The sequence below is a fragment of the Pteronotus mesoamericanus genome, unplaced genomic scaffold (genome assembly GCF_021234165.1).
Source record: "Pteronotus mesoamericanus isolate MK-2021 breed Mesoamerican mustached bat unplaced genomic scaffold, CSHL_Meso_final contig_202, whole genome shotgun sequence".
NCBI classification, from domain to species: domain Eukaryota; kingdom Metazoa; phylum Chordata; class Mammalia; order Chiroptera; family Mormoopidae; genus Pteronotus; species Pteronotus mesoamericanus.
This window is the reverse complement of record NW_026555086.1, coordinates 7,641,880-7,655,935: the sequence shown is the minus strand read 5'-3', so window position 1 is coordinate 7,655,935 and position 14,056 is coordinate 7,641,880. Positions and strand designations below refer to the sequence as shown.

At 45.9% G+C, this 14,056-nt stretch overlaps 1 protein-coding gene across 2 annotated transcripts; it reads right to left on the bottom strand.

The window, feature by feature from the left end:
• Window positions 1-14,026, bottom strand: OGFOD1 (2-oxoglutarate and iron dependent oxygenase domain containing 1). 2 transcript variants are annotated; one of them, XM_054570253.1, is made up of 13 exons: window positions 14,004-14,026; window positions 11,864-12,009; window positions 10,391-10,437; window positions 9,658-9,758; window positions 6,782-6,898; window positions 6,098-6,189; window positions 5,763-5,891; window positions 5,350-5,463; window positions 3,898-3,977; window positions 3,323-3,621; window positions 1,882-2,004; window positions 1,335-1,393; window positions 1-868 (listed from the first exon to the last, which is right to left on the bottom strand). In XM_054570253.1, the coding sequence occupies exons 2-13, from the start codon at window positions 11,996-11,998 to the stop codon at window positions 707-709; spliced, it is 1,458 nt and encodes a 485-aa protein (XP_054426228.1). In that variant the 5' UTR covers window positions 11,999-12,009; window positions 14,004-14,026; the 3' UTR covers window positions 1-706. The 2 variants fall into 2 exon arrangements, with proteins under 2 accessions (XP_054426228.1, XP_054426227.1); XM_054570252.1 differs by lacking the exon at window positions 14,004-14,026 and adding an exon at window positions 13,709-13,906.
• Between the last annotated feature and the right edge of the window lie 30 nt (window positions 14,027-14,056).

Sequence of the window (14,056 nt, the reverse complement as noted above, 5' to 3'; positions counted from 1 at the left end):
GTAGCAGGCCCAGGATGGGACGGACATTCTGGAATTTTCTAAACCCGTGTCGTTAGGAAGAACAGAATCTGCAATCATTTATGAGTGTATTTAAAGAAAAAAAAAAATCACTGGACACATGGATGAGTCTTGAAGGGTTTATGCTAAGTGAAATATGCCAGTCACAAAAAGACAAATATTGTACTAGTCCACTTACATGAGGAACATGAGTAGCTGATTCGGAGACAGAAAGTAGACTGGCGGTGGCTGGGGGCTGGCGGAGGGGAAGGGGGACAGAGCTGCAGTGTGGGAAGATGGAAAGTTCTGGAGGTGGATGGTGGTGATGGTCATACAGCAGTGAATGTGCTTTATGCCACCGAACCACACATGATAAAGTGGTTAAAATGGTGAACTTCTGTCATGTACGTTTTACAAAAAAAAAATCTACATTTTTAAATCACTGAAGAAGTCCATATGGAAAAATGAAGAACCGAATGTTAACGGAAAAGGAACATTTTCCCATTAAGAGATAAGTACACATCTATCTCCAAGCTCAAGGTCCAGATTGAGGACCATCGCTGTGAGTCCTGCTAAAGGACAACCACATGCAGTTTGAGGAACAGTGTCAGACAGGTCACCTGCAGCTGTCCTCTGCTCGACGCCCAGCTCTCCCAGACTTCCCAGTGCTGACGAAGGGTCTCTTTTTCTCAGCTGTGCCCAGCCCCTGTCATTCATAATAGACAAACGAGAAGTCCCAGAAACCGGTTCTGTTGGGGAAGGTTTTCTTTTGTTCTAGGCTCCGGTGATTAATATGCTTGACAAATTTAAGAGTCTCTTTGTCTCTGTAGACCAAAGCCAAAGAATTGTTTTCTGGATTCACGGTTAGCAGCTGAAATGGGCAAATACAATGAGACATCAGAACATAGAGCTTATTCTCAACTCTTTGCTCCCATGATTCATCACCGCACAGATGGCTTCCACAGAGCCTTTATGAGGAAGAGCTATTGCTGTGGCTGTCAAGACACCATCCAACGAACCCCACCCCAGTATATACCCAGACAGGCTTCACCTAATGCGTTTATTTCTTATTACATTGAAGGTTAATGGGAATGTACCATGTGACTCTCAGTTTACTTGGAAGCCCTCAGGGTAGAATAAATAAATGTTTAGCGAGCATCCTTTAGCATCTTTATTCCATGCCGAGTACTTTCTACTAGAAATCAGATCACTGCCAGGCAGGCCAACGGGGACTTACCAGTTAAAGACACTGATTGAAGGTCATCAAAATTGGGTTTTTGAAGAATGAAAGCTTCCTTAAAACTAAAAAGTTACATTTGCTATCAGAAGCAACTTACCTCCTCATCTTCGCCTTTGGCAATGTAGGAAGTAAAGCCGCCGTATTCTGGCTCCCAGCCTGGCAAGGGGAAAACAGACAGCGTTCAGAGGGCCCATGCTGCCAGGGTTAATCACGGCCCCTGCCGCGACCGCTGACCCCAGGCTGCATGAATGCGGGATGTGGGAGTTCAGCAGTAACCAACTCCACGACTTAGGAGCCTGAATTTACCATTTACCATTCCATCCACATTAAAGAAGAACTGACAACTAAGAATTAAATGTACAATTTAAGGACAATTACATAAAAGCTGTAGATGGGGGTGCGGGGAGTTCCTGAAGGGAAATTATGGTTTGGTTCATCTCCCATACCCTAGTCACAGACAGAAATCCCGTGTTGAGTTGGGAGGCTAAAACTCGCAGCCCTTTAGACGCCTTCCAACGCTGAGCCCCTGTGGCCTGAGACCCCGGACCAGGCAAGGACTTCTGAACTGGTGCAGTCGGGGAGGGGCGCGCAGGACAGGCTGCCCCCGGGAGGGAACGACTCACTGCTTCCCATCCCCCGCCTACCTTCACAGCCACAGTAAAGAAGTAAGTCCAGGGCAAATTCAGTCTTGCCATTGTCATGGATCAAAGTGTAGTGACCAGTCTGCCAACGCCGCAGTTCCCCCTGGCATGTGGGGATGCTTGCTTCTAAGGAAAAATTACAGAAGGTCAGAAGAATATGAAAATAACCTTGATACCACTGCTAGATTACAAGGGAATGACAAGGACTGGTTTTCCAAACATCCTGAAATTGGTGTTATTTATACACATACTTTAAAACGCAAAAACTTAAAATTGTCAGGTCTGGATACATTACTGAACATGCTTAGCTATACCAACCTTAACACTGCTAAAGTTGCCTTAGCAACTTTATAGCTTTTATTTTAAAAAAGCTTTCTAGCTCTGTTTAAGATAGTAAACGTTGTAAACAGTGACTTTCCTCATTTACCTCTGTATCCCCCACTTGCTACGGCCAGAGCCTTGCATGCAGTAGATGCACAATCGCAGAATAAAGCATCTTTTGGCTGCTCATTATAAGTTTTCTTCTAAGCTGCAGATTCCCATAAAAACAAAACCAAAAAGGAAAAGAAGTGGAGAAATACTTTGGTTTTTCTAAACATCTGGGGCAACCAAAGCGACAGGTCAGCCGGGACGGAAGCCTACAGAACGCGAGTTCCGCTGTGTGTGGCGAGCATCTCACACCGCTCGCCTTACTTCCCCAGTATCACCTTCCTGATTCCATGGTATTCACTGCACAGGGTCCTTCTCAAGCAGTCAGAGTGGCAGCAGGGAACAGACTTCTAATGTGATTTCATCTGTGCTGTAACCTTTACGCTGACTTTATAGCTGCTCAGGTAATGGGGCTGACATTTCCACAGAAGCAGTGCCTCTTACCTTTTTCTTTCCTCTATTTTTAATAATTTCCTTCTCCCCATGTGTCCAAATTCCGACAAGTTTTTATTAGCCTGCTATTAATCCTTTGCAGAAATAAGCTGCATGCCTTCCTTTCCTTAATGGTCTTGTGTTTCAGAGTAGTTTTAGGCAGAGACGGTCACATTTCTGTCCCCTGTTTGTACTGATAAAATGTACCAGCTGTCCCTCCCACCTGGAATGCTCTTCCCGCAGGTCCTTCCTGTCCCTCAGATCTGAGCTCAGCTGACAGCTTTCCCAGGCTGCGCATTCACTTAGCGGCCACGCAGCCAGTCATTCCTCAGCACGTAACCCTATGGAAACGACCTGCATAGCATTTGTCATTATTCGACGTTTTCTAGTTGTTGGTGCATACATTTAATCTGTCCTCTCCTTTTAGAGTGTAAGCTCAAGGACGGCAGGGACCTTGTCTTTCTTGTTCTCCAGCTCCCGAAACAAGACCTAGCAGACGGGAGATGCTCAAGTATTTGTGGAGTAAATGACTGAATGGTGAATGTGTAATGGAAAGCCGGGACAAGCCGTAGCAACAGCTTACCCTCTTTGGCTTCGTGTTCCTCTGGCCCCGGGCCTGCCTGCTCGTTGCTCCGCTGGCCATGGCGGCTGCTGGCCTCCTGGCTGTTCTGCAGCTCAGAGGAGCTATAGCTTGTCCCTTCCTCAGTGCTGTCAGGAGCAGAGGCAGTGTCCTCCGTCTCATCTTCCTCTGAAGGGGCCAGGAAGTGAAGTCTGAGGCCTGTGAAGTTGGACAGCAGCAAGAACAGAGCCTCGGAGCGGAACAACGTCATGCAGTCCCTCAGTACGTCTGGAAGCGTGCTCTCCTCGGCTTTCTCGTAAAACCTGGAAAGTAGCAACAGCAGCTCCCGTCAGCGCTGCAGACGTGAAATAACTCACAGAAGGGAGCTGCCTGTTAGATTTGTCCCTCCCTCCCTGGGGCTTGGCACAGCTTGCTAACGCACGCGTTGTTACAACCGTGCGGCGTGCTCGGGTCTGCCATCGGAAGTCCCTGGGAACCAGACTCGGTTAAGGTGACTGTCCTATCACTGGATGTGAGCTTTGCAGACAAACAGGCAGGTGCCAAATGCAGAAGCAAATGTCTTGGATGTTGGGTTCTACCTTTTGTTAGGGGGACCTCGGCTGCTCCATCTCACATCGCCTTTCTCCAAAGCCTCACAGACCGCTGCAAATTTCTCGGGCTGGAAAGTGAGCAGACAAAGAAGCAGTCGGCAAATCTGCTTGGGACCCCACACTGGTCTTGCCAGTGCAGCAGCTCAGCAGGATCATGGGGCTGATTCCTGTGGGGGTCAGCTGGCTCTCCCCCGCTTTCACACAACATCCCCCAGGCCTGGACGGTGAAGCCAGAGTGAAGATGGGATAAATCGCCAGCATGCTTTAGCCAGGAGACCCAAGTGTCAACCTGGGCCATTTCCTTAAGTAGTTGTTTATCTTATGTCAAATTGCTCAGCCTCTCAAACTCCTTCATTTATAAAATGATGATCATAATACAGATTCTTTAATTCATAAGATGTAAGGGAAAAAAATTAAACTGCAAAGCAGTCACTGTCATTACAATGAAAATCAGTGTTAACAACATGAATTCTCTAGGCCTTAGCTCGTTCCCTTCATTTAATCAACACTGTAAATTTAAAACGTCAAGCTGAGTACAAGAAGCTGATTAACCTGCTGAAATATTCTCCTTGGGAGGCCTTCTATGTGCTTGTTTAATGCAGTTTCCCAAGGAGTGTTCTGAAAACAGAAGGCCTGTAGCTTAACTAGAAAAGGATCTCAGAGTATGGTTTAGTTACACTGGATTAAATCGGATTAAATAAGTTTCCTTAGTGTAATACTTCTGAAATTCCTTAACATGCTATAAAATTGAGAGAGAGAGAGAGAGAGAGAGAGAGAGATACAGTATGTATTGTCGACCTTTTTTGCATGAAGGAACAGCTCTTGGGACCGTGATTCTGTGGGTCAACTGCGAGGTGCCACACCAGAGCACGTGGTCTCGTTTGGCCCTCACCACAACTCTTCAAGATGGACAAGGCAGGTTGAAAGCTCAGACCAAGTGACTTGGTCAGGCTAGTAAAGTCACAGAGCCAGGACATGAATGTGAGGCCTCTGACTTCTGAGCCAGCTCCCTCCCCACTGCAAAGTGCTGCCTCCTCACCATCACATTCACCCACAGGTGCTGATCGACCAGCAATGTCTATCTCTAAAAGTAACAGTACGCACCAGCGTCACCAAATGAATAGGAAGGGAACTCCATGCAACTCCCTCTCAGTATAGAAGCTTCTGTGTGTGTGTGTGTGTGTGTGTGTTGTGTGTATCTGTGTGTACCATTAAGGTTCTAGAAAACTGGGGAATACCCAGGGGTCTCTTAACCTAGTAAGCAAGCAATTGATACCACTGTTAGTTATTAACATTGTTTCTGTATTTTACTCAAAGTAGAGGATGACCTAAACATTCTAGGCGGGAAGAAAAGTCTCTTGGTGATGCCTATTCACCCACCCAAGAGGCAAGACTGCAGCGTGCCAAACAAGTCACACCGGACAGGGTGTGTGCACCTACCTTAAGGAAATCCTTTAGGAGAATTTCGGACTGTTCTTCAAACTCCTCTTGAATTTGAATTTGGTGATCCATGTCCAGATAAGTAGGGTTGATCCACTCATATAAAATTTCATGCTTACAAAGAAGCAGCAGATGCAAAACGTGAGTTAATAATTCCTACTGCTTTTGTTCTTACATCACTTTATAGTTGTAACATAGTATATGAAAATCCTCACTGTATATTGTCTCCTTGTTAAAAAAGTGCTGGAAAGCTCCCTGAGAAGGACACTGTCCACAGTCTACCCAGGAAAAGTGGACGCCCCAAGCTCCAAGTCTAGCTTCACTGTCAGGAATAGCCACTTTCAAAACCACAAAAACAAGCGATATGTTACAGCGGCTAAGGTAAGAATCCAGCAGCAGGAATTTATCCTTACGTCTTGTGGGATATGAGGGTTCCGAGGTACAGGAGGTTCCAAGTAGGTGGGAGGCCGGGTCAGGGAGGGGCCGTGAAACCAGCCACTTATGGACAAACGTGACTTTTCTTCAGACAGAACTTCAGACACCTGAAAGGACAAGACCAGTGGTACATCAACGCAAAGAATGAGGAAGAGGATGACCAGCCACGGCACACAGATTTCGGGAACCTTCACGTTAGGTGTGAAGACAATCTGGTCAGGTAAGTCCAACAGGAAGCTGTCACATTTAGATAATGGGCGACTAAGAGGCGGGGTCCTTAGCGCTCTACACGCTTGTGGCTCACAGTCTTTACCTGGTGAAAGGACACTGGAGACACTTCAAAGAAAACCAGTGTGTTCCACGAGGGGATAAGAGACTTGACGATCTGCTTCGGCTGAAAGTGTTCTGCACCAGGAGAGAACACGCCCATAAAAATGATTTCATTATCCTTTCACTTCCAGGCCACCCCGCGTCACCTTGACAACCCTCCGATTTCTGAGGGTATCTAGATGTACCCTTCTGATCCCCAAAGATCCCCCCAATACCACCCCTGCCAGCGGTTTCACTCAGACTTGCCAATTCTGCCAGGTGACACCTTTTCTTCCAGTGACCACCCATCTATTGTTGGGTGACGGCTGAAAGTTTCTGGGAGTCAAACTCTGGGGCCAGTCATTACAATAAAGAGCCCCGACTTCCTGTCGAATGGGCTGGTCCTGGCAGAGTCACAGCCACAGGCAGCTGCATACGCTTGCCACTACCCTTCTGCGGCCCGTGGTCAGAAGCCTGGTCTGACTACTCCTTGTCCGTATCAGCTCTGCTTTGTCCCCAGAGCCGTGATTACCTCCGGCACAGCCTAGCCAGGTGGTCGTCAGGGCAGCACTAAGGCCGCCTGCAGAGCCACAGCGGTCAACGGCTCCCTCTCTTCTGAGGGGTGCAGATGCTGTGCCTAACGACTGAGAAGCAGCTGTGGGTGCTGAAGAGCAAGCGGGCGCCTTACCGTCAACGTTGTACAAATCCAGGGTGCCGCCCAGGCTCCCGTCCCAGGGGGGGACCAGGTAGAGGATGAAGGCGACTCGGCGCCCCTCCAGCTCGTCGTCGTGGCAGAGCAGGGCATCTGCAAGTACAACACGTAGCCTCACGCCCCTGCGCAGGCCGGGGTGGCGGGCCGGGCCCTGCGTCTCTGTTTGCCTGATGCTCATCCCTAACATCGGCTCCTCCAGCCGTCGAGTGACACTGATTTCTCCTCTCGTCTAATTATAGAAGTGAAAGTGCCAACTGTACGGACACCGAGGAGCACATATGTGGTTAGACCCTGAGATGATCACTAACAACATTTTTACGTATTTCTTCCAATACTTGTTCTACACACATGTATTTGCTTTTGGAAAAAAAAATGGTATCCTCCAGTGGTTGTTTGGTGGCCTGCTCTTTAAACTTGTACTGCGTGGCAAGTGTCTTTCCCTATCAATATACATACCTGTCATCTCTTTTCATGGCCGCACAGTTGTTCCACTATGTGGGTTATGAATTGCCTCCCTCCCCCCTTAATCAATCCTTTATGTTGTTTCCATTTCTTGTCTGTTAAGGAAGACTTTTAAGGGACATTATTTTTTGTACTTGTTCCCATTGATTTCTTAAGTTAAAATTCTAAAACCAGCGGGGTGGGGCTGAGCACAGGAGGAGACGTGCAGGGCGGGAGGAAGGGCCGCTCCGGTGAACCGAGGCTGTCCGCACACGGAGGGGCCAGGCTGACAATAAATATACCGAAGCTAAGGCAACGCAGGTTTCTCACTGTCAAAGGGGAGAATTACCCACGTGGAAAAGGAGGACTCTCGAATGAACCCTATGGCGTGGAACTGGAATCGGAGGAATCAGTGAATTCAGTTTCCTATATACATACACATCTACAGAGATCTTCACCTAGACGCCTAGATATAAATACAGAGAGCGGAGTAACACACACGTAAATGCAGGCATGTACCCGCATACATTTGCTGCTTCCTCCCTCTGAAAGGGTTTTGGAGCAGTGACACCCTAATAGCAAGAACAACTTGAGTCCAGGAGACCTTGATTATTAAATATCATTCTTCACTTAAAATCAACCAGGGTTCTTTGGAAGAATGGCCAACTCAAAGTCCAGAGCAAGAAAATATATGATAAACCTGGATAATCTTGTTTTGCCAGAAAGTAAGACATATATGAGTTATGGGGACATAACTAAGGGACACAGAAATCAGTTTAAAGGGTGCCCTTTGATCAGATCAGGGACAATGTGAGCATCGGTATAATGGCAGTAACTGGTAACTGCCCATTACATACACAATGATCCATAAACTCATGCTGACAGAAATGAGGGAATAAAGAGATAAACAGGGAGAGAAAAAGGTTGTCTTTATGGTAGAATAAAAACTAATAAATATAGAAGAAATGATTTTATTGCAAAATGCACCATTTGGCAACCTGCATAGTAATAATTTGGCAAGAAATAATCAGTGGATGCTAAACCGAATGAACGAAGTGTGATGAGTGGGAAATTTATATAACCTTAACGTTCCTCCCCACAGAATAGTTAACTTACAGACAGAAAAGGACAAGTTTACAATAGAAGAACACTCCAGCCACCACCTTGATTTTAACTGATCAAAGCTAGTAACACACAGAAACCATGCAGCGCTTGACAGGGTGCAGCAAAGAGAACACAGAATTCTGTAACATTCCTGTCAGAATTGCACGGCTTGACTCAGGTTCTGAGGAAGCACCGGACAAAAGTGAACTGGGGCAAGTTTTAAAAAAACAGCAACTCCGCAAATCTTCAGCAGCATCAAGGTCATGCCTGTCAAGGGGACCCTGGGGAACTGTTCCAGACTGAGGGAGCCTAAGGAGACATGACTAGTGAGTGCAACGCGCAATCCTGGACTGGTTCCTCCGCTACACAGGACCTAAACGGAGCCTGTGGATTAGATGGGAATAATGCATCCATCTTAATTTTCTGACTTGGATGGTTTATTACTATCACGTAGGACAATGTCCTTGGTGTATGAATTACTGAAGTCATTCAGGGCCACGGAGCACGACAACGGTAGCCTGCTTTCAAGTAAAATAGAATAAAAATGATTTGTACTATGCATGCCACTTCTCTGTAAATTTGAAATTACTTCAAAGTAAAAAGAAAAAATAAAGTTAAAAAAGGGCGTATGATATGACTCTTCATGTGGATCACTAAGTTATCCTCAAAAAGTTGTCACCATGTTAAACTTCCAGGAGTGAAACCCAAATCAAAACAAAACAAAACACAACTCTTTTCCTTCCAGGCAAAAATACCCAACATGTTTTCAAAAAGACACGTGCATGCTCGGAAAGGGAACTGGGAGGGGGCACCCCCGACTGGTGACGGCGGATACCTCTGCAGAGAAGGCGCAGGGGCGAGGAGCAGGTGCAGGGGACTATCAAGGTTTATGTTGTGTATTTCTGTATTTGAATTTTTTTCCCTGAAGAGTGTGTTCACTATTACCTTCAAAAGAAAAAAAAATGATGTTGAGGAAGACATTTGCTTCCTAAGACGTTTAAGAGGAGAGTTTACGTATCACCTCTGAATTTCCAGATATTATATGACAAGTTGGAGTGCATGTGCATTATGAGCCCTTTTCTGAAAATAGGGGCAATAGCTTTCACCATATTCTCAGAGAGAAGTACTGCCTTCTACCTTCCAAGGCGGTGGGCACTGCTATATGTGGGCCGGTCAGATCTTCCTTCTTAAGATCCCGATGTTAGAGGGGACACAGTCTGGGATTTCGATCCACTGACACTATCTTTCCACCATTGTCTAGTTAAAGACTTTAAACCCTACAGACATCAGGGCTTTCCCTTTCTTACCCGAGAATTCATATTTAGCACAGGACATGTCAATGGTTGATTCCAGGTCAATCTTGGAAACATCAGAGAGCCAAGCCCGGAAATCTTCAAACAGAATTTTCCTAGAAAAGCAAACAGGGTAACTGTTATGCCACAGAGCGGGCTACATTTGGGTCTATGCCACAGCTATTTTTTCCTGGAGGCTGTGGTTTATCCAAGAGATCCATTCTCAACAGTGTTCTCACTTTAAACTTGCACAGTTTAGGAGTAATATTCTCAGGGCACATCCTTATTTTCTTTGGATAAATTCTTACAAGTGGAATTATACTACAAAAAGCTAAGCCTAATTTTCAACGTTTTGATACATCTTTCAACGACACCTTCTAAGAAAGACTGCAGCAGTGCATAAAAGTATCTACACGTCTGTCAACACCGGAGTTTTTGTTTCTAATATTTGCCAACCAAATAGGTGAAGCAAGTTAGCTCAGTGTTCATTTGTTTTCATGATTACTAACACAGGTGAACGTTTTTGTCATTGAGAATGTGGGCCCTGGAATCAGTCTTGGGTTTGCATCTGAGCTCCCTCGATTTTTATCGAGGTGGCCTTGAAGAAGTTACTTAATTTCTGAGTCTGTTTCCTCCTCTGCAAAGAGGGCTAATCATGTCAACAGAGATTGCATGACCTAATGTTTAACGCATTTACTAGTCAGCCTGGCATGTATTAGGCACCCAAGAGATACGATTACTTGTTTACCTTAAAGCACAGATGTGAGGCTCTCTTCTCTTCTTCAGGTCATCAGACTTGGTCATGAAAAGAGAGAAAAGGGTTTTCTTCACGCATCAGGAGCACACCGGAGGGCGGCGTGGTGAGTGCCCTGGCGGTCTGGCACTGTGGCGCAGAGGCCTGGACACTGGGGCCAAGCTGCCTGGGTTGGTGCACGGCCCTCTGGGCAGGTCTGTGACTCAGGCAAGTTACTCCGCCTCTCTAGGCCTTATTCATCAACAAATGCTTAAGGAGTTATTACAGTGGAGCTTATATTCTTGTTGAGGGAGACAGACAATAAACATAAAAAGTCGGTAATTAGAATAAAAGGTGATAAATGCATAGGAAAATCCCAGCAGGGTCGGGGGGGTCAGAAATGCTAAGGGGGGAAGAGTTTGTTAATAGAAACAAGTTGGCCAGGCCAGGCTTCCTGGAAGTGAACTGAAGACTTAGGAAGTATGACAGAGGGCCATCTAGGCAAAGAGGATTCAAGACGCCGAGGGAGGAGCGTGCCTGGCTTGTTCAGGAAATCGCACGGAGACTGCGGTGAGCGCGGAGAGAGTGAGCGGGAGAGCAGCAGGAGATGAGGCCAGAGAGGCGGTGGGGCCGTAGAGCCATTCTAAGTACTTCGGGTTTCACTTAAAAATACAAGGAACCATCCAGGCTAGTGTGGCTCAGTGCACTGAGGCTGTCCTGAGAGCTAAAGGGTTGCAGGTTCGAATCCCAGTGAGGAGTCAGTGTACACGCCCAGGTTGTGGGCCAGGTCCCCAGTAGTGGGACTCGCAAGAGGCAACCACACATTGATGTTTCCCTCTCTTTCTCCCTCCCTTCCCCTCTCTCTAAAAATAAATAAATAAATAAATAAATAAAATCTTTAAGAAAAAAACAAACTGAGCCTTAAAAAAAAAAACACTAGGAATCACTACAGTTTTTGAGCAAAGGAATTACATGATTCCACTTATGTTTCTTCAAATTGAGATAAAATTCATGTAACGAGGTTATCATGTTAACCATCTGACAAACGGAAAGGATAGCATATTACAATATTATCAAGCCAGCTAAACAAAGACATGAACTCAAAAATTTAAACGGTTATTATCTTCCAATGTACAACTCTCTTAGGTATACCACTCCTCACACTGCAACTCACCCCTGTGTATAATGTGCTGATGTACTGGGTCACTGTATTTCCTGACCGTCACCGTCACTATCACCTCTAACGTTTTTGCTTTTAAAGTGTCACAGGCCAAGAACTGGCAAAGACTCCCATAGAATAACTACAGCACCTAACACGTAGTTGACACTCAGTGAGCTTATGTTAAATGGACAAATACTTTTAATAACATCAAGGCAAGGACTGTCCAAGGCAAACCCAATCTGAAACCTCAAGTCTGAAAGTACTGAATGACTGTACAAATAATGAATTTCTGAAGTGGAAGAACAAATGGAAAGGGGCATAAATACCTGCTGGAACTTATATAAATCATTATACTTTTCATGGAAGTCCAAGTTCAAAAGTTCCTTCTGAAGCCCTTCCAAAAAGGTTGGACTTGGGATGAAGTTTGGGATCACGCAGTGAAGAAAGGGGTCCATGTTCATGGCAATGGCTTCTGTGGGAGAGAAAACAAGAGAAAACATGGCTTTTCTGACCCCTGAGTAACACAGTACACAGAATACAAAGGGCCATGGTCAGGAATTTTCAGGAAAGTAACTAAAGTCTAAGATCTGGGGGAAGAATTATAAGCTCGTCTCTTTTTTCTTTACCCACTCAATATTACTTTTTTTAAAGATACTATGCTTAAAATATTAGGCCTTAGGATGTGTACACATGACATCACTGAGCTCTGGTTCCTGCTCTTGGGTGGGGGTGGGTTAATTTGATGTTTATGTGTTGAATTGAATGTACTTTAGAGTCTTAATTTATTTCCCTCCAAACTTAAAATGAGAGTAGCAAATTAGAAATGAGAATTGCAATACTGGCTGGCTATTTTCCTTCAACCCTTTTTCTTTCCTAAGTTATTGTCTAAGCTGTTACAATATACACTCTTAGTTTTTTCTTAAAAAAAAAAAAAATCAGTTCAGGCATATAACCCCTTCTAATCCCTGGACTTCTCTTTCAACATGGTACCTGCTGCTTCTTGTGGCTTAGATTATGCACCCCTCTAACAATCACCAGCAGCCCCTACTTAGTGCCAAGCACAGCCGGGCTTTATTACAAGCATGATCTCATTTAATCTTCTCCACAACTCTAAAGCAGACATTAGCACTCCATGCTACAGATGAGGATATTGAGAAGTTCCTGAGTGTACAGAGCTTGCATTTTAAGCACTGAGCTATCATTTTCTCCCCACCCCCAACTATGCTGGTATCATGGTATAGTTAACAGAGTTGGCACGAACCAGGCCTAGCACGCCAACAAGCTGCCAGCTGCTGTTCTCCCATTCTCCCAGCAGCGGAGCACTTGCCTAGGTACAAGGCAACCTAGCCAGCTGTCTACAGCTGGGGGCTGTCACTTTCTAGGTGCATCCAGAGCCCCCAGGACTCACCTCTCGAAAGCACTTCACTGACACAAAATCACAGCAAACTTTAGAGGGGAAAGCTTGCTGCATGGAGCAGACTTTGTGTCCTATAAGGTGACATGTGAAGCTGAGGTTGGAATTGTTCATGACAGGTTCCTTCTTTGAGCAACAAACGTTTACTTTCATAGGTCATGCAGTTGAACTATAGGCACGTAAGAAACCGAGGACGCTCAGGTGATGGCTACCTACCAGCTCAATACTCTGGCTCTACTGTCACGGGACAACCGAGCTTTATCTTTAGAGGAAAATGTAAATTACGCCACCCAAATATTTGTCCAAGGGTTTATCGGTTCTTTCTCAGGGAACCATTTATTGATGCATGCATACATGCATTACCTTATTAATCTCATTCAACATCTTTCCGAGGTAAATACTATGAGCTATCCTTTTTTACATAAGCAGAAATTGAAGTTTTAAAAAGTTAAACCCATTGACAACGACCAGTGGACAGGATTCGAACTCCTAATCCTTGCTTCCAGAAGGCAACTATGAAGTTTACGCCCTCTACTCTCCCAAACTCTCTGGCTTACGTTTCTTCCACTTCTCGGGTTTTTAAATCCCAACTGAACTTGGAATGAAAGCGGGCAGCAGGTCAGGCAGGAGGGTCGGAGGTGGCCAAAGCCAGGCTCCCTCCCTTGTGTCCCTGCTGCCCCGGGCTCGGCTGGAGTGCCAGGACTTTCAGAACCCCCCAGACATCGCGCAGCGGCCCCCCTTCACAGCAGCAGGTTACCGTGACTGAACGGCGTCCTGAGGCTCCAGGCCTCCGCCACCTGCTTTTTCAAGATTTCCTCCGTGATAAGACCCGAAAACTCCACCATCACCTCCTTCTTTCTCTTTTTCCCCGCCTGGCCCGGAGTGGGCTCAGCTGGCCTTTTCCCGCTCATCTCTAGAGCTACAGACCCACACCGCGTTGATCCAGCAGCTATTTTCCTACGAAGACTACAGTTCCCAGAATGCGCTCTTTCCCAGCGCCATCCAATAGAAAGTATTAAGGCAAAAGAAGGCGGAACCCATACATGACTTACCAATGGGAGCTCCAGATATTGCGGTCATCCCACCAGCGACCGTTCCAATGGTG

Coding starts and splice junctions, on each gene's coding strand:
- OGFOD1 (XM_054570252.1), bottom strand. CDS start 13,862: ATGAGCGGGAAAAGGCCAGCTGAGCCCACTCCGGGCCAGGCGGGGAAA. Junction 10,438..11,863: donor ATTTATATAAGTTCCAGCAG/GTATTTATGCCC, acceptor TTCATGACCAAG/TCTGATGACCTGAAGAAGAG. Junction 3,622..3,897: donor CGAGGTCCCCCTAACAAAAG/GTAGAACCCAAC, acceptor GCTACTTTCCAG/GTTTTACGAGAAAGCCGAGG.